Source organism: Tauraco erythrolophus, chromosome 12 (assembly GCF_009769465.1).
Source record: "Tauraco erythrolophus isolate bTauEry1 chromosome 12, bTauEry1.pri, whole genome shotgun sequence".
NCBI classification, from domain to species: Eukaryota; Metazoa; Chordata; class Aves; order Musophagiformes; family Musophagidae; genus Tauraco; species Tauraco erythrolophus.
The window spans coordinates 21,640,846-21,658,479 of record NC_141476.1 but is presented as its reverse complement, the minus strand read 5'-3'; the positions used below and the strand labels follow the sequence as shown (position 1 = coordinate 21,658,479).

The following is a 17,634-nucleotide window of genomic DNA, read 5'->3' as shown; positions in this document are numbered from 1 at the left end:
CTCACAGGGTTTTTGTTATCCTACTTTAACTAGCACTTTTCTCAGTAATTCTGAGGGTCTTCTTCAGAGGAAAAAAATCTTAGTCAATGGAAAAGATATTTTGATGGTTTCTATCTTGTTTTATTAAATCATTCAGCACTGTTTGTTTTAAGTTCTTTGGCTTCATAATTTTGCCTTGTTTTGCAAAGATGGGAGAATGCTCTTGCGTTTGTTCCCTCATCTTCAGTATTTGCTGTTTCATATTTGGCTTTCACATTTCATGTAAATGCTTTAGTATCAATTTCACAAGAGAGTAAGTCTGTATGACGATTTTGTGTTTTTCCCCTTTAACACTGGTACTTGTTTAGCAGCCGGTAGCGAGAGGCTCAGACTCGGTTGTGTGTAAGACGTAACAAAAGTCAGTACGTATTGCAAATGAGAGTAATAGCTATTTTTCTAATGGTGAAATACTTGTTGAATTAAAGTGTTGCTTTTTTGTGTACTCTGAATTTTATTGGGTTTTTTTTTTTTTTAATAAGATGTAGAGTAGCACTGACTGGACTTTTCTAGAGCCTTAGGTAAAAGTCATCAGAGGTCTTGTGGTGTCCTTTGTGCGCTAGTTCTTGGTGGAGCTCACTCTGCTTTCTGTTTCAGTGATTGCTCTTCATTTGTTTCTTTTTGCCTTCTGCAGGCACCAGAAGTGATACGGATGCAGGACAGTAACCCGTTTAGTTTTCAGTCAGATGTCTACTCCTATGGAATAGTATTATATGAACTAATGACAGGGGAGTTGCCATACTCCCACATAAATAACCGCGATCAGGTAAGGAACATTCTCTAGAATACCACATTTTATTTCTGGGCGTAGTACATTTTGTTGTCAAGAGTAAGATAAAGACAAATGCAAAACAAAAATTGAAATGTTTTTTTACAACCTGATTCGTTCCAGCAGTAAATCTGTGTAATTGAATGTTTACTTAAATATTGACAGTGACAGTTACTCAAGGGAAAAAAAATATCTTTTCTATAAATGTTTTAAGTGCCCTGTTAATTTATTTATGGGTTAAAGTTTTTGCTACATCAGTAAAATCTTGGTTTATATATTTGTTGTTATGTGAAATTTTTGGTTTGATGTTAAACGTGCTGTTCTTCCATCAGCAAGATTGGATTTTGTGCTTTTTAGTAAGTGGAAAAAACCAGTGGCTATTGTCAAACCTCTTAGCATTGAATGTTGGTAAGTTGTAATCTTACCAAGTCGGTGAACCAGTAATTCTAAAGAAGCGCAGAAACCTCGCTTGTTCTCTTCATGTGATGCTTTCTCTGGCTTAGCAAGTGTCGAGCGAACTCATCTGTAGGGCATGAACTGTTAGATCTCTTTGATCTCTGTTTTGCTGATCCTCAGTTGTGGTTTGTGTTTTTTGGTGGTTGGTTGTTTGTTTGCTTTTAATTAAGATCTAATCATGAGCAGTGTGTGTGTATGGGGACAAACTGCTAAATTTTAGCCCCTATTATGCTATATAGTCTGTATTCTGAGTAGAAGGGGCCTGTTCTGATAAGGAAGGGTTTTTTTATTTTTAAGGTTGTCTACAAACTGGGATGTTGGAATGTCTTTTAATTCATAATATTGAAATGATATGCAAGCTTTAATAATCATTACTGTCGCAAAACATGCGACACTTGCTCCTCAAGTAAGTTTTCCAGGGAATATTTTCTGGAGAACACCACCGAGACCTTATTTTAGCAACATTATATTGAGGTTTTATTTGGGTTTTTTTTGAGACAACAGTAGTTGAAAAAGAAACAGCAGCACAGTTATTTCTCTTTACTCCTCCTCCCCAGCCCACCTCCCAACAAAACCCTCAAAGAAACAAACTCCCCTCAACCAACCAAACCTACCACCATTTTACCAGATAATAATAGTCTTAGCAATACTAACTAGTCAACTATTAAGGTTACGAGAAGTCTGATGAAAATCCTAAGTGAGGCCCATATTAGCTTGGACTAAAACAGAAACTGTTTTTTCCAATAACATCTTTAATTTTTTGTCTCAAACCAAACCAAACCCCTTTTCGTGGTTTTTTTTTTTTTTTTTTTTCCTGTTTCGGTTAACTAATTTGGACAAATCTAGAAGGCTGTGCTGGTGTGTTTGCCTTTGGTACTCATGTTTAATCACTTTGCGACACTAAAGCTATCAACCAGTGAAACAACTTGTACAACTTCGGTCTTCTGCTACTTGCTGCTTCTTTTTCAGATTATTTTCATGGTCGGCCGAGGGTATGCTTCTCCAGACCTCAGTAAATTGTACAAGAACTGCCCCAAAGCAATGAAGAGGCTTGTAGCAGATTGTTTGAAGAAGGTTAGGGAAGAACGACCTCTGTTTCCACAAGTAAGAGTGTTTTCTGCATTTAACTCTCATGAGCATTTTATAAATAGCCACTAGCACACAAAACATTCTACACAGCTGTAAGTTTTGATTTATACGAAGTGTAGCCTGCTTACTACTTTGTGTTCACTCATATGTGCATCTTTCATAACCCGGCTCCCCTGGGCGGTTTGTAATTCGGATTGTACATCGTTCCTGTAAAGTCGTTAAAAATATTCTGCGGCCGACTGAAGCTGTGTCAGACTAGCACTAGAGCAATTTGCTTTCAACAGCTGCCTTGTTGTAGAGATAAGCAAAAAAACCACCCCTAACACAATAAAAACCAAATCTGTCTTTGTATTTGCATTTTATTTTAGTGCAGGTTTGAGGGAAATGAGAGACCATTCCTCCTTTCCTTCCACCACAACTATGAACAAACAAAATCCGCTGGGGGATTTAAATTCATGTAGCAATTTTTGGTATTTTTACAAAGGCTACTTTACCTTTCCCTGTCACTATGAGGATGATGAAGGTACTTTCTCGTACTCCTTAAATAGCTGGAACTAACTATTAGCAGATTTTGGAAAAATACCTTCTTGCTGTTACAATCAAGTATAATTTTTGTTGTTTAAGTGTTCTTTCTGAATGTGTTCTAAGCAGTTAGGCAGAAGATGCAATTCTTTCCGTTACTCTGTTGATTTGCATAATGCTTGTTAATTGATGATAATGAACTGAAACTACTGAAGAGCACCCTCCCATCCTCTGCGACTCCTCAGAGCAAGGAGGCTGTGCAGCACACCCCTAGAGTGGTGTTTTCAGTGCCTGCACACTCGCAGATTTGCTCAAAGCCACACTAAACGCAGGTTTAAGGCTGACAAGCAGCTCTAACCATCCTCCTTTGCGTTTTGTGTGTTTCCCTCAGATACTGTCGTCCATTGAATTGTTGCAACATTCTTTACCCAAAATCAACCGGAGTGCTTCGGAACCATCTCTGCATCGCGCCGCCCACACAGAGGACATAAATTCATGCACGTTAACATCCACCAGGCTACCCGTGTTTTAGGATCGTGCTCCCCTCCCCTCGTTCTCTCCAGTGATGGGAAAGGAACAGAAGTAACAGAAGTTGTGCTTTTAATGCCTCAGTGTACAGGATCAGTGCCAGCAGGATTATCTGCGTCCCAGTTTTAAGAACAAGCTGCTAAGGATTTCTGCAGTCCTTATCCTGCAGGGACACAGCTCCACATTGCCTTTTTCTACAGTTTCTTTTACTGGGATAGTTAACAGACTACAAATCAAGAGATCTATTACTATTTTTTTAATAGATGCACTTGAGCCTTATTTTTCCCATACACAGAAGTGATGGATGTTTCTTTGGCAGTGTTTCTGGATTGATTTGAATCTGTTGATGAATTGGGGGTTTTTTACCGCGAGGATGGCTTTGCCTCGGCGTTTGAGGAAAGGTGATGCGTCATGGTGCTCCTTGATTGCCCCGCGCCATAAGCCACTTCAAGCTGGGGGAGTTTTGCCTGAAATGGGCGTCTGCAAACAAGACTGAGGGAAGAGGAAAAAAAAAAAAAACAACAAACCAAACCTCTGGAAATCAGCTCCTGCCGAAGAGCCTTCATCAAGCCAATGAAATAAGTTCAAATGCTAATTCAACACAAAATAGTTTTGCAATAGTTTTGCACATAGAAGAAAAACTCTTGCAAAAGAATGGAATATATTCTGAACTGTACTGCTCAGAGAAGGAAGCCAGCCAGCCTTGCTGTGGTCACCTGCAGTAGTGTGAGCAGCTTTCTTTGGTACTATTGACTCGTTTCTTGCAGCCCGGTGAGGTGGTGAGCGCGGAAAGACAGGCTTGCGTGGCTGAGAAAAGGCGAATTGTGAGCGGAGTCTTCGTCCCATCTGAAGCTGTCGTCCAAGAGATGCACTATCAAGAGGAAACTGAGCATATACAGTTTTTCTTGCTGATTTGGGTTTTAATTTTGTTTTTATTGCTCCTGAGAAAATGCATTTATTGTAAGCCAAGGTTCCTCTGATTATCTTATTTTAATAAAATAAATTAAATTTTAGGTTTAAGATTCAATGTCATCATTTAATGTAGTAATTCGTAGTTCTGACTTGTACATCTAGATTTGAAAAACTCAGAAAATGACATTCTGAATAATTTTTTAAAAGTTACTGGGATAGGTAATAGCAGTTCAAGTAAAAACACAGTTGATATGACAACCTATAGGTTTCAAGTCACATTCTTTACAAGATGTTTTTTCTTCTACTGTAATAACCTTTCAGCAGCATCTACTTACTAAGATACGCACACTGATGTATGTCGAGCTATTTCACTGCACCATTCTTCCTCTGCGTTTTGTTTTCTGTGAACCTGTTTCTACTTCGACAGGAGTGTTCTGCTGTCTTGGCTGAACTCCGCAGGTGACAAAAAAATAGGTGCTTTAATCTAAGAATTTATTTTTTGAACAGCATTCTGTTTAAATATGTTCATTAGGGAAAGAAAGGAAGCCAAGTTTCCGTTCTTGGGAATGGAAGCTTGGGATTGTGTTTCTCTGTGCAGGCAGGTAAGTACAGGGCTTCTGTCTGAACACATTGCGGAGGTCTAGCGATGGAAGAGACAAGATGTCTGTAACCACTGTTACCTCCATCCAAACTGCTGCCTGAAATTTGATAGGTAAAATACTTTCCTGTGAATTCTGACATGGACATGTGCAACTCTGAACTGCCTATGATGTCACAATAGCCATTTCAGCTTCTTACCTGCGGCAAGCAAAACCCCCAGAGAGTGCTTATGACAGGGAAGAGAGGAACTTGGAGTATACAAACCAGACACACACGTAAAAAATAATACCTCAGAATATCTTACAACGTTCTAAAAAAGGTGGAATATTAATCCATTGAGCATGACCATAAAATTTGCTGGCTAAACAGTAAATTGGCAGTTGATGGAAACTGTTCCATGTAGCTCTGCATGACTTTTAATAATATTCTTGGTATTTTTAACTGCAGCCCTCTCTAAGCATTGTTTAGCTCTCATTTTACCTTCATTTTAATAAGCAAGAGTTTAAGAAGGGACAAAAGGGGGAAGGGCTCTTTACATTAGTGTTGGGTGATAGAACAAGAGGAAATGGGCATAAGCTTAGTCAGGGGAGATTCAGGTTGGATGTTAGGAAGTATTTCTTCTCTGAAAGGGTTGTCAGCCACTGGAACAGGCTGCCCAGGGAGGTGGTTGAGTCCCCATCCCTGGATGTGTTTAAGAAAAGGGTGGATGAACTACTTAAGGATATGGTTTAACGAGAGATTAGGGATGGCTGGACTGGATGATCTCTAAGGTCTTTTCCAACCTAGAAATCTATGAAATCTATGAAAAAAAGAAATGGTAAGCTGCTTTTACTTTAGCTATAATTTCCAAAAAGAACCCATTAACGCCTAAGTTTGGAAACAGGTTATATGTCTCTTGAAAAATTAAAATATTTTTGATAAATAGGCTTATTTTGACCAGCACTTGATGTCAAATTAGATGAAAGCTGCTACGTAAAGAACTGAAAAGGTCTAAGTTCTCAGTCATCCTGCTCTTACATTAAATCTTCTTTTATGTTGTCCCTAAGTAGCTTTGAAAAACAAGTTGTCTTTAATTTCAGACTATTGTTGCCTGGTTCATGTTGTCTTGGGGCAAAGTATATCAGGAATGTCTTGTTTAAGGTAAAGAATGTCCTCTCCATTGACTTTTTTTGGTATATTTTCTTACTGAAAATATTTCTCTCTGGAAAAAAAAAAATCTAAGTATAGCACTAGCTTGTAACAAGCTTCAGTGTATGCCAGTTTTAAAAAGAAGCTGATGAGTAAGGGGTGATACAGTGACAAGCTAAGGCCTGACTTTAAAGTTATTTTTAACAATGCTTACTGCAGAGTAGAAATAATTGTGGAAAAGTACATTTCCTAGGTCAGAACAGCAAGCAAGATCTGAGGGCACTGTTGCCCAGCAGAGATGGGGCAGTCCTCCCTCTTCTGTTGGAAGCCATACAGAAATGTCGTATTTTCATCCCGGCTCTTGTTTCTCAGCTTCAGTTTTGACCCAGAAATGCCAACCAGCAGATGAAGCAGATAATCCTGGAGTCACTAACTTGGTGCCATTTAAAAATGTCTGAATCCCAAATGAAGGTTCCTGCTGTTTGCTTTATGACAGTGACCCAGATCCTGGTTTTTACCCATCGCAGTTTGCCATGCTGCCATAAGGTTTTTTGCACAAGTGTCTCTAAATCTGCTTTGCTTCACAATACAAATCATTTCTGTCGTCTCAACAATGGAGCTTTCTGAAACGCTCGAATCTTTAAGCAGACAAGCACCTTTCAGGGGTGTGCAGTCTTGTCCTCAAGCCAGCAGTGACACTGGCCCTCTGCTTATTTTAAGATTGGATGATCAACGTGCTTGAGAACTCTGCTTCGACTCTAGTATTACTCAGTTGTGTCCAGACTGAATTTTTAGTTTAACTGCAAATGATTAATTAATAGTCAATAACACAAATGACTTCTAAGAAGCTAATTCTGCTATCAAATTTCACAATCAAATTGATTTTACTCAAAGCTTTTGCAACACAAACAAGAATTAAATCTCTAACAAAAATAAAATTAGGTAACGATTCCGTTACATCAGAGAGATGTGCCTTGGTACTTCACAGCCCCTGGGCCTCTAACATTGCTCTCCTTCACCTGGAAAAGGACCATGCTCTGCCAGCTGCAGCTGGGGCTGGGAGGTACATGGAAATAGGACTGCTCCGAGACCCTGTTTGTTAGAGCTTCAGAAGGGTACCTGTCTCCCACTGTGCAAGACATACATGGAGGTGGAAAAGCCAAAGTATCAGCCATAGTTAAGAAAAGTGGCAGCTAAAACTAATTGTTTCTTTTTTAACTGAAATTATTTATGTTATAGTTTGCAACTCTACAAGATCACTGACATGAAGAGATGAGTATTTTGATACTTTGTTTAATTTGGCTACTTCATTTAACCTGAATTGAGGTTTCCCTTCCAGTTAAATACATTTGAACTAGTTAAATTGAAGAAAAATTTAGCTATTACTGTTGCAATAACTACTTAGTCTCATTTTACAGTTTCCAAAATCCTGTTTGTGCTACAAGTTTAATTTATCTATATACCTTGTGACTCCAGCATTGCTCTGCCTGCATATCTTAATCAGTACAGTTGTACTTGCTTTACAGGGGGTGCTCTGGGACACTTTCTCCCACTCTACACTTTAATTATGTCAAAACAAGGGTAGGAGCTTCACTTGCCCGCTCGGTGAGAGCCAGGCAGTGCCCAGGCCCCACTCCTGAAACACTCACTGTAACAATACAGTAAACTTGCCTCTGAACCCTAGCTACTATGTTGAGGTATAGTGTATTAGTTCTTAAATCTCCTTTTTAAGGAAGAAAAGCTACACTGACCATTATTCCCAGTGGGTCTTTGTAGAGGTATGCTTACTTGATGATTTAGTGAGGGGGGGAAAAAAAAAGCACCCAAAATAGACTTAGCAACAGTTTTTAACAGCTTAAGCTTTAAATAGTAAGAGAGGAGCTGTATTTACAACACCACTCAACTCACAAGACAACATATGTTAGGCCAAAGAGTGAAAAAACCCTCTTGGGATTAAGGGATGGTTTTTTCCATGCAATCAATTTAACTTCTTAATTATAGTGTAGTAGTTTTGTTGCCGTACAAAAACTATCTGAAAACTTTACCAGGACTGCACAAGTAAACCACAGGGCACATTCATTCTAACTGTGCTGGAGAAAGTAAAAGCATGGCTAAATAAATAGCTCGATTGCTACGGAACACAGCACCTGTCCTTCTCGTTATTGAGTCGTAGCAGAATCCTCGTCGGCCCCAGAAAGGTGCATGAAAAGTTCTCCGAGTTCTGTCACGTCGTCGTCTGTGCTGGTCACAGTCCTGCTTTCTCTGTCTTCAATAAAGTCCCACAGGCGCACAGAACTGAAGAACTGGAAGAGAAGAAAACCCGATTGAGCATGAAGCAGTACTTGTCACAGTCCCACCAAAGTGTTTTCCCTTACCAGTCTTAGAGAATCATCAAAAAAAAAAGGCAGAAGTTGAGATTCAAAAGCTGGGTTTATGCTAGGACTTACTAACGAGCTGTAACATGTGTGATTGTAACATGCAGGCAGGTGAGCTGAGCTTTTAACACTGCAGGTGAAAGCTTTAACGGCAGAATTCCTTTGAAGAAAGGTTTGCCATGAGAAGGATGGGTTGAAAAAAATGATAATAAATTTTTTCTATTAAACAACAGGTGCCTTCTCCGTTCCCTAATAACAAACCTTTGCCTCAAGGCAAGTTGAGGGATGCCTTCTTCACGTCTCCAAAGCCACGCGTGGTACGAGACACGTCAGCAGTGCACTTTACATTCAAAACATGGTTTTAATCACACGTGACTGGAGTATTCCCTTACCCGCACAGTCCCCTCAGAGCTCAGCTGCTTCCGTGGTTTTTCAGGCTCAGCTCGTGTCCCATCTGGATAAGCATGAAGGTAGAGACACTTCCCTCCAAAGGGGCACGTTCCTTTCCCTTGTTCAAAGTACTTGCAGGGTTTCTTCCTGATTTAATTAGAAGAGAGAGAGTTATTGCCTTCAGCCAGTAGGGAGTAGGTACAGTTCACTCTCCGTGGCTGATTGTCTCATCTTTACTGGAGATGCAAATACACCAAGAGTTTTGGTCCAGTCCCAAACTGACAGCAGTCAAAACAGCCAGGGAAGATTACTGAAAGTGAATGAAGAAATACATAAAAGAACAACATCGTAACAAAACAAAATTAAAGTATCTTGGGACATGGAAAGTGAAGGATGTTCATAATACTTTTGTTAATTTAATTTTCCACCAGCTTTGTTGTTGAACCAAGCTGTTCCGGCTGTGTAGCAAATGGTTACAAAGGTGTTCCTTCCAGAGGTGGTGCAACAGTACTCGGAGTGGGGGGAGGTGATGATGGTTTGTTCTACAATGAGAAACAGCTGAAGAGGAAACTACAGAGGAAATTGCAATTGAACTTGTCAACTTAATAGGCAAATAGTGATGAAACTGGTTCCTAAGGCATAGACACAGTCTACCAAATAGCAACTAAATGGTGAATAAAGCACAAGAACAAAAAAAGCCCCAACCAGTCAGTGCATTAAAAGCAGAATGTACTTTTCTTGGTTTGGAACTCAAGTGGTCTGTGACATCCAGGTCTCTAGGTCTGACCTGCTCCCTCCTGCACTGGCATATAACCCACAGAGTGGATTTGTGCTGGCCTGACCCCTGCTCTTAGCTTAGACTCCCCTTTATTAGCACTTTTTCATTCTATGCAGCACTAAATCCTCAAGCTGACCTGCCTGCCAAGAGAGCTGTCCATGAAAACCTCTCTGGTACAGAAATTCTATCTACAGCACAAGGTACTGGTCTTAGCTGAGCACTTAAGCAAAGCCCCTTTTTGTATCCTCTTCTGTACAACAGAAAAATCCACCTTCTAACACTGCCGGGCACCTGTTCCAACACCACCACCAACCTTTCCTCACGGAGAACGCGGCCGTTGGAAAACTGCACTAAGCTGAGGCTTCTGTGCACAACTTACTGCCCGCAATTCAAGGTCCTCATGGACTAAAATGAAAACCCACAACAGCAACGGGGTATGGAGAACAACCCGCATCTGAAGAACCTCAGTTTAAAGTGATTAATTTTATTGAAATATTTTGTTTGACTGTAAAATAAGACGCTGGATTAAACACCTAATGGAGTAGTACTGCTTTCAACAATTCTGCTGCGTCTTAATAGGACTTCAGGGACTCAAAGCTTCTCAAGAAGCTGAAAAGCCACTACCAACAGCTACGCACAGATTTAAGTAAGGCCAGTTCTGTTTCTGTACTCCACAGGGCACGGTCGGAGGTTGGTGCACATCACAGCATAAAGCTGCACAACCTCCAGCAAAACAGTCACCGCTCAGGCGGGTCAGGCACAGCTCTGCTTGTTCCCCCTACGGAACGGCACCTCGCCGCTCTGGGAGCTACGGAATTCCCCCCACAATCCAGGCAAGCACAGCTTTGCAAAGCTGCTGCAAAACTGCCCCTCAGCAGACCCCTCCCGGTGCTCCAGCACCAGGCAAACCGTTACCAGACAATAAAAGGAACGCAGTCACGTAGTATTTTCCATTTCCAGTAGATGTTACAAAAGTCCCGTGAATTTTTATCCCATATTTTGAGAGACTATCACATTTTCCTTCCTATTTGTTTCCCGCAGTAACTGACACCCTTCCAGGCAATTATGCCCAAGGGATCAACAGAAAACACGCGAAGCCAATTTTGGCCAGTTAACTGAAACAGCATCAGCATTTCGGAGCACAGCAAGTCCGAATAACTTCTGATCCAGAATCCCACGACAGACCCTTCTGCAGCAGTCACAGAGTTCAATAAAAGTGTTAACAGAGATTGAGTTCTCTGTAGAGTGGGTTGTTTAAAAGCAGAGGCGTTGGGAGTGATTAAGTCTCAGTGTATCTATCCAAGGACACATAAACAGTGGTGGTTACTGATCTTACCCGACTCCCTGCTTAAATGCTTCAATCAGCTCGTTTTTCTTCTCCTGGTCTTCTACCCAGTATGCACTGGGAATGACAAACTCGGATATCACACGGCACTCCGGGCAAGACCTTAACAGATGGAGACAAAACAGCAAGGCTGTTACCTTCCCAGACTGATACTCCTCAATAAATTTGCCAGAAACAGCAGCCTCCTGAGGGAAAGGGAGATGTTTGTCACCTGTCGCACCAGAGCCCTCCTCAGAGACAAGCACAGCACACGTCTGTCACTCCCTTCTATTGCAAGAACCCAGTTCAGACCAGTCAGGGCTCGTGCTGCCTCGCGTTTGTTTCTGACTTGAGCAAAAGTATCAGGTATTGCCTCAAAGGCAGCAGTAAACGGTATCTGCTAATCCCAGTAACGCAGAAATAAACTGTAACTGTTCCGTAAGTGCTGCAGAAAACCCAACCAGTGGAAAAGACACCGGGAGGTCTCTAAGCCTTCTGAAACGCCAGCAGGGATAAGCTGTTCACTTCGTGGTTTCACGAGATGATTTCTACGTGAGGAACTAAGATCAAGACTCAAATACGCAACTGCAGGTACCCCAACAAGCCCAGGAAAGGCTTTATTGCCCCCTCCCAGTAAGTGAGTCCCGGGAAACACCGTGCCTGCAGCAGGCAGTGCTTTTAGAACTAAGCCAAGTCCCTCCTTCCGATTAACTCTGCCACGACTGGTATGTTCACCATTAGAGAGACACATAAAAAACACCTTTGAGGAATCTGTGTTAGTATTTAATCCATGCTCAGACCAGTTCCCAGGGTGCTGTTTCTGCAAAAGCCCTTCACGCTCCCAGCTGTAGGCAGAACATCTCAGCACCTGTCCAACAGGAGCTCGACTCCAATACCAGTTATGTCCTAATGAGCTAACGTTCACTTCAATTAAATCTATAATGAAAATTATGCAGAGAAGTGTATTTTGACAGAAGACTGAAAAATATTTCCCACCTTTTCCTCAGTATGCTTGTAACTTGAGGGAGTTTTCAAACACATGCTCAGAAAAGGAAATTGCCCTAACTGGATGTTTTAAATTCTCTCATCTGAGGAGGAGCATGTTTGGAATGCATTTTTTATATAGCTAGAAGATGAAGGCATTACTCAGATAAACGTGTGGTTAGTGGGACATTTAGCTTGTGTCAGCTATCATTTAGAGAGAAATTCAGCCATTAAGCACACGTGTAGAAAAAAGGAGTTCTTATTTTTGCCCAGAGAAGGGCAAAAACTACCCTGTGAAGGGCAGAGGTTAAGAAGGCCTCAGCTGTTCCAGAGCTCTGCCCCACCACCAGCAACGAGAGAGGGCTTTACAACGGGCCAAGCTCTTCCTGGGCAGGACCACGGCACATTACCAAACTGTTACCAAAGGGTACCCGAGGCATCCTACTCACCTTGAAGGTGGTTCTTCTCATAGCCACACTCCAATGCCCTGGAATTTGCCAGCAGTTGGATGAGGATTTTCTGAGCAGAGACCTTATGAATGGCTACGTGAATATTTACAGCTACGGAATCCCGTGTCACCGGTTTATTTCCGTACCAAAGCACACTGGAGAGCCTGTCCCACCGACACAGGCCGCAGAGAAGACACTCTGGTTAACACCGACTTACTTTATGATTGGATTCTCAAACTGCTTGGCACATCTCCACTGCCGGATGCAAGACAAGCAGTACGTGTGGTTGCAGTTGGAAAGGATGCCGAACCTCCTCTCGGAGGCCGATGGTTTCTCGTACACCACTTCCATGCAGATGCTGCACACTTTGTCCTGGCTTGCCTGAAAGGCGAAGGCCTTCTCCATGTCGTGCTCAAACGTCGCCATGCACATCTGTCACGGGAGAGACAGAACTGGTTACTTCGGCCCCTGCGCCAGCCTGCTCCTTGTAAAACAAACCTGTCTATGAAAGGGATCTATTGCAGGAAAAATAAGGCACGCTGATTAAAAGCACCATTCTTACCCTTTGTCATCGTAATTTAATTTTAAGAATATGAAGTCCAATCACATATTTCAGCCCTTCAATGTCCTCTCCAGTTTCAGGAGGATCAGAAGTAAAGCTGCCTGAACACTCTTCGTTTCCACCTTCCTGTGTCTCTGTCGCAGAACAGGTGCTGCACAAGGAAACGCTTCAAATGCTCCTAAAACCATCTATTTTAGGGTCCCGAATGGGTGCCACACTCCACAGGGAACTCTGCTTAGCATTAGGGCCACACTTGCATGTGGATATTAATCTGGGTATATATAATATAATATAATATGGATATTAAGCTTTACCCTAGCTAAGGAATTAGCCTCTCATTGTAGGCTTTCCCACAGCCTTTCTCAGCACAGTACCCCAGTAGTGACAATCAACAACCAGCTTACACTTTCAGAGCACTACGAGGTGAGCTGGTGGTTATACCTGCACGGTTTTACCTCTTGCTTTTCAAAGCTCTTAGGACCTGACAAGTAAAATAAATTTAAAAGACTTTTTAAAATTACAGTAATAAAATCAGGACACAAAATAATCCCACATTAATAGCAGCACTCCGACTACTGCACCTTCTCATCCAACACACACCTCTGCCTCTGGAGCTGAGCACCCGGCGGGACACCCTGCTGGATATCAGTGAGCTCCGGGGAGAAGTCAGAACTGCTACAGCAGCACGTTTTGCAAGTATATGCTGACAGCATAAAAGCAGAGGTTTTTAACCCCTTGGATTCTACTCCAGATTCTAGAGACACTTATGATTCAGTAACTACTAACGCTGCTGGTCTTCCTCCTCCTCAGCCTTGAGAGCTCCTCTTCCTGACCAGCTCTGACCCAAATCTGGTAGCCAGGCAGAGAGAAGAGCAGCCCCTTAAGCCCATCTTTACCCAACCAATTCCTCATCCAGTCCCTCCGGCTGTCCTACTTCAAGCTCAGCTCCAAAATCCTTGTACTCCGTTCAGTCTGTCCCTACTTGACGCTGCCCTGGCATCAGCCACAACCAACAGGAGACACCCGAAGAGGTGTCTCCACAGACCAGCAGGTCTCAGAAGGCACCAGCAGCCCACAGTTCCTCTCCCTCACTGTAAATAATGTGCCATTGAGTCATTGTGTAAGCTACAAAAGATATTTTTCTGGTAGAGTTTTAGGGTGTTCTGGGAGAATGCTGCAGGCAAGTTTCCCATAAGGATGAAACGGGAAAAAGAAGTTGCTTAAGAGGCTATCCGCATCATCATTATCAATTAAGTACCTCTCTTAGGATCATTTTATAGCTAGGTAAACAGTAAAACAAAAGCTCTTTGGAGCAACAGGCTCTTCTACAAAACACATCCTTGAATTTTAGAGCAAACAAATCAAATCCTATGCTGAGCAAAGCACATCTCACACCGATTTCACGTTAATATTACCATCTCGTGAGCCTTCCTCTGCTCTTGGTCGTACGGGTGAAGTACTTGCAACCCACATATCTCACACACATCTCCGTGCAGGTAAAGGCAGCGATCTCCGAAGTGGCACGCTCCCGCTGCAGCGTAAGGACACAGCTGCTCTCCGTCAGCACAGGAGCTTCCGGCTACCGGATCTTCCAGTCCACTGCAAATAGCTTCCAAATACGAATGGGGCTTCATTTCCAGATTATCATTCTGGTCACTGCAACAGACCACATCGCTTGTGGCACTGGGCTTCTGCTTTTCTTCGTTTGATCCACACAGATCTTAGGAAACAGAAACGTAACGTGAACCGCACAAGACACGGCACGCAACCCAAGAAGCTCCATATACTTTCTTTCCAATGATTACCAGGTTGTTTTTTTTTTAAAAAAAGTTTTTTTCTCAATGAAATCTCATCTCTAAACCTCTTTTGCTCACAAATCACAAGAATTTTCACAAACTACCTACTGAAGAGTCCAATTTCGATGTCTCTTCAGCTGCTTTCTGTTTACAAATAGGCTAAAAAATCCTCTCATTTCACACGAGGGCAACTGGCCCATTCGGTGCGACAGCGAGACCAGGTGGGAACGGCGCGCAGGCGGCAGCGGGGCTCGGCTCCCCTGCCCGGCCTGTCAGCGGGGGCAGACGGATATCTCCGTGCTCGTGTTCCCAAGGGCTGGCACAATCCCCCACAGAGCACACGCCAGGGACCCTGGCACAAAGCAGCCAGGTTTCTCACCATTTCAAACGCCCTCACGTTAGAGGAAAAAAAAACGCACAAAAAGATCAGAGGGGCACAGATATTTTAACCAAAAAACCCCAAATCAAACACAACACCAGCCCAAAAACTCCCCCAGAACAAAACCCATCCTTAAGGGAACACCAGGCTAAAAACCAGTCAGGGAAACTCTGTCATTAAAAGCTAGTGACGGGCAGAAGCGTCTCCAGGAAAGATTCCTCCTCGGGTAAGAAGTCTGACCGCACCTCTCCAGCTGCCCACAAAACTCAAGTAATAAAAGGAGAAAAACTACCCCACTCCTATCAAGCATCAAGGAGGACGAGCCAGCAGCAGCACTCCCACTCACTTCTGTCCCTGAGCACCAGTGTTTTCTTCTCCCGCTTGCCGGTCTCATGCAGTTTGCTCCTGATGCCGGGCGCGCTGTGCTCCGGGGGGTGCCGAGGGCTGTGCAGCGCCGCCGACGGCAGGGGAGGCGGCGCGGGGGCCGCGGCACCCCCCGAGGCGGGCAGCCTGGTGTGATCGTACCTGCCAAAGGGAGAAGACAGAACAAGCCTTACAAAGACCAAACTTGGTACAGTGGAGGGACAGCTCCTCCGAGGAATGTTTAGACAAAATAAAACTGAATAGCTACTTTTTTTTTTTAAAGGATTGTTTTGACAAACTGACTGAACTGCTCAGTCTCTCTCAAAGCCAGACGAAAAGGTTTCTCGGTCGCAGAAAATAAACACCTCTGTAAGCACACCTATTCTTGCTTTTCCAGAGACTCTCCGTGTAGCTGAAAGAACATTATTCATGTGCATATTAAATCAGGTCTTCGTCATCCCCTCACACAAACAGGTTTGCTGACATTTCTCAGACAAGCAACACCAAAATGCTCTGCAGGAAGGAGCGACATTTCGTGATTTCGGCTTCCCCTTACAAGCAGCAAACAAAATTATTCTCCAGATCCGTTTCTGGTGCTGTACTTAGTGCCCACAGATGTGCCACAAGCACGAATCGCTTACGTGCACCGAGTGCCCTGAACTCCAGCAAATAAGCTGGAGTAAAACACCAACACGCTCTGCAGCCATCGTTACGCTCCAGTCAGCGTATGACGTGGTCCCCGTCAACAACACAGCCCTCAGCAACGTTATACGTCACTAATTCCATTTCTGCAGCTTCCATTAGCTGCTGGCATCACTGATGTTCAATCTCCTGATCCAAGTTTGGTACCAGGAACTAAGCAAAGGAACGGAAATATAACAATTAAGCCACTGCAATCACAGCAACGCTGAGATCCCCCGTCCTTGTCAGGTGAAGGTACAAACACAGACTTCTCATCCCTCACCAGAGTTTTTCCATGAAGGAGCCACGGGCTGCCCTGTGGCACAACTCTGGTGGAACGTCACAACGTTAACTAACACGTAGCATTTACTAGAGTGTTTCTCAAGGAGTTTTGAAGGCTTCAGGAAAAGGTGTGGTACTGTTCAACCTTTCCACCAAACCTAGGGGAGTGCAAGAAAAACACTTTGCTCTGAGACAGACCTGAAAGTCCTTGAAATCTTGAAATTGTGTATTAGAACCTGCAAGGAGGAGAACATACGAGAACGTACATAACGAGAACGGAGTGAGGCGCTGCCGAAACACCGCCTGCTTCCAGCCCCTTCGGTAATACGGAAAGCAAACCATGCCACCAAACACTATTTCATGTGGAGTTGCACACCTGAGGCTCCGGTTTTTGCCTTTAATAGGCCTTACTGTAGTAAGAAACACATACGTGAAGCCTAAAGTTTAATTTCTAGAGAGTAAAACAACTGCTGAAGCTGAGACAGAGTACAACTGTAACATGGCATCCATAAGCCGCATATTTAATATATTATTTCATTCCCTTTGCCATCTTATCTTCGGTTCCCTGGAGTTCACAGCTGCCTGCACACGGTTATGAGTCCCAGTTCTTCTGAAGTCACCGTCCCAAAGAGTCAGGTCCTTACCTGCACCGCGCTCCGTAGGCGCACTGTCCCTTCTGGTAGTACTTGCAGATGGTGGAGGATTTGCTGGTGGATAAATCATGGGAGAACAGACACTTGTTTCCCTCCCGACACACTCCCTGCATGTAGTACCTGGGGGGGGGAGCAGTTCTGGTCAGAACAGTCTGTTTGGTAAAGAGCAGCTTCGTGAAAACGGGTTTACTCCGCAGAGGAAACTCTGAGGAGCGTTTCCCGCCCGCGCCCGACCTCGCCGCCCCCTCAGGAGGGGCACCCCGGGAGCGAAAGGCCTCTGCCCACCGCCCCCCGCGGGACGCACCGGGCCAAGTGCCGCCGCCCAGCTCGGCCTTCCCCGGGCGGGCGAGAACGCGCTCCCGCGGGACGCACCGGGGCACGGGGCCGCGGAGGCCTCGGCGGCCTTGTCCTCGCCGCGGGCCGGCCCCCGGCGGCTGCGCGGGGCCGGGGCGGCGGGGCCGCCGCGAGAGACGCGGGCCGGGGCGGCGGCGCTCACCTGCACGTCACCTGCTTCGTGCTCATCCTCGCCCCGCCGCCTCCGCGCCCAGCCGCGGCCGGGGTTCCGCTGCGCCGCGCCG

At 44.0% G+C, this 17,634-nt stretch overlaps 2 protein-coding genes across 5 annotated transcripts in view; one reads left to right on the top strand and one right to left on the bottom strand.

The window, feature by feature from the left end:
- Positions 1-3,417, top strand: part of RAF1 (Raf-1 proto-oncogene, serine/threonine kinase) — a 44,616-nt gene extending 41,199 nt beyond the window's left edge. For all 3 annotated transcript variants that reach the window (XM_086618933.1, XM_086618932.1, XM_086618931.1), the window contains 3 exons: positions 671-802; positions 2,231-2,365; positions 3,264-3,417. In XM_086618933.1, the coding sequence (XP_086475059.1) occupies positions 671-802; positions 2,231-2,365; positions 3,264-3,404 (408 nt within the window). In that variant the 3' untranslated portion in view covers positions 3,405-3,417. The remainder of the gene's footprint in view (positions 1-670; positions 803-2,230; positions 2,366-3,263) is intronic.
- A 1,560-nt stretch (positions 3,418-4,977) lies between these two features.
- On the bottom strand, positions 4,978-17,608 carry MKRN2 (makorin ring finger protein 2). 2 transcript variants are annotated; one of them, XM_086618935.1, is made up of 9 exons: positions 17,553-17,608; positions 17,048-17,176; positions 15,424-15,602; positions 14,318-14,622; positions 12,558-12,772; positions 10,920-11,030; positions 8,808-8,952; positions 8,188-8,343; positions 4,978-5,010 (listed from the first exon to the last, which is right to left on the bottom strand). In XM_086618935.1, the coding sequence occupies exons 1-8, from the start codon at positions 17,576-17,578 to the stop codon at positions 8,200-8,202; spliced, it is 1,254 nt and encodes a 417-aa protein (XP_086475061.1). In that variant the 5' UTR covers positions 17,579-17,608; the 3' UTR covers positions 4,978-5,010; positions 8,188-8,199. The 2 variants fall into 2 exon arrangements, with proteins under 2 accessions (XP_086475061.1, XP_086475060.1); XM_086618934.1 differs by lacking the exon at positions 4,978-5,010 and adding an exon at positions 6,803-6,840.
- Positions 17,609-17,634: the final 26 nt, after the last annotated feature.

Excerpts from the sequence above, each read along its gene's own strand:
- MKRN2 (XM_086618935.1), bottom strand. The coding sequence starts at position 17,578 with ATGAGCACGAAGCAGGTGACGTGCAG. Across the intron at positions 15,603-17,047 it reads GCCTACGGAGCGCGGTGCAG|GTACGATCACACCAGGCTGC; the intron begins GTAAGGACCTGA and ends TCCCTTTGGCAG. Across the intron at positions 11,031-12,557 it reads TTTGAGAATCCAATCATAAA|GTCTTGCCCGGAGTGCCGTG; the intron begins GTAAGTCGGTGT and ends CCATCTGTTAAG.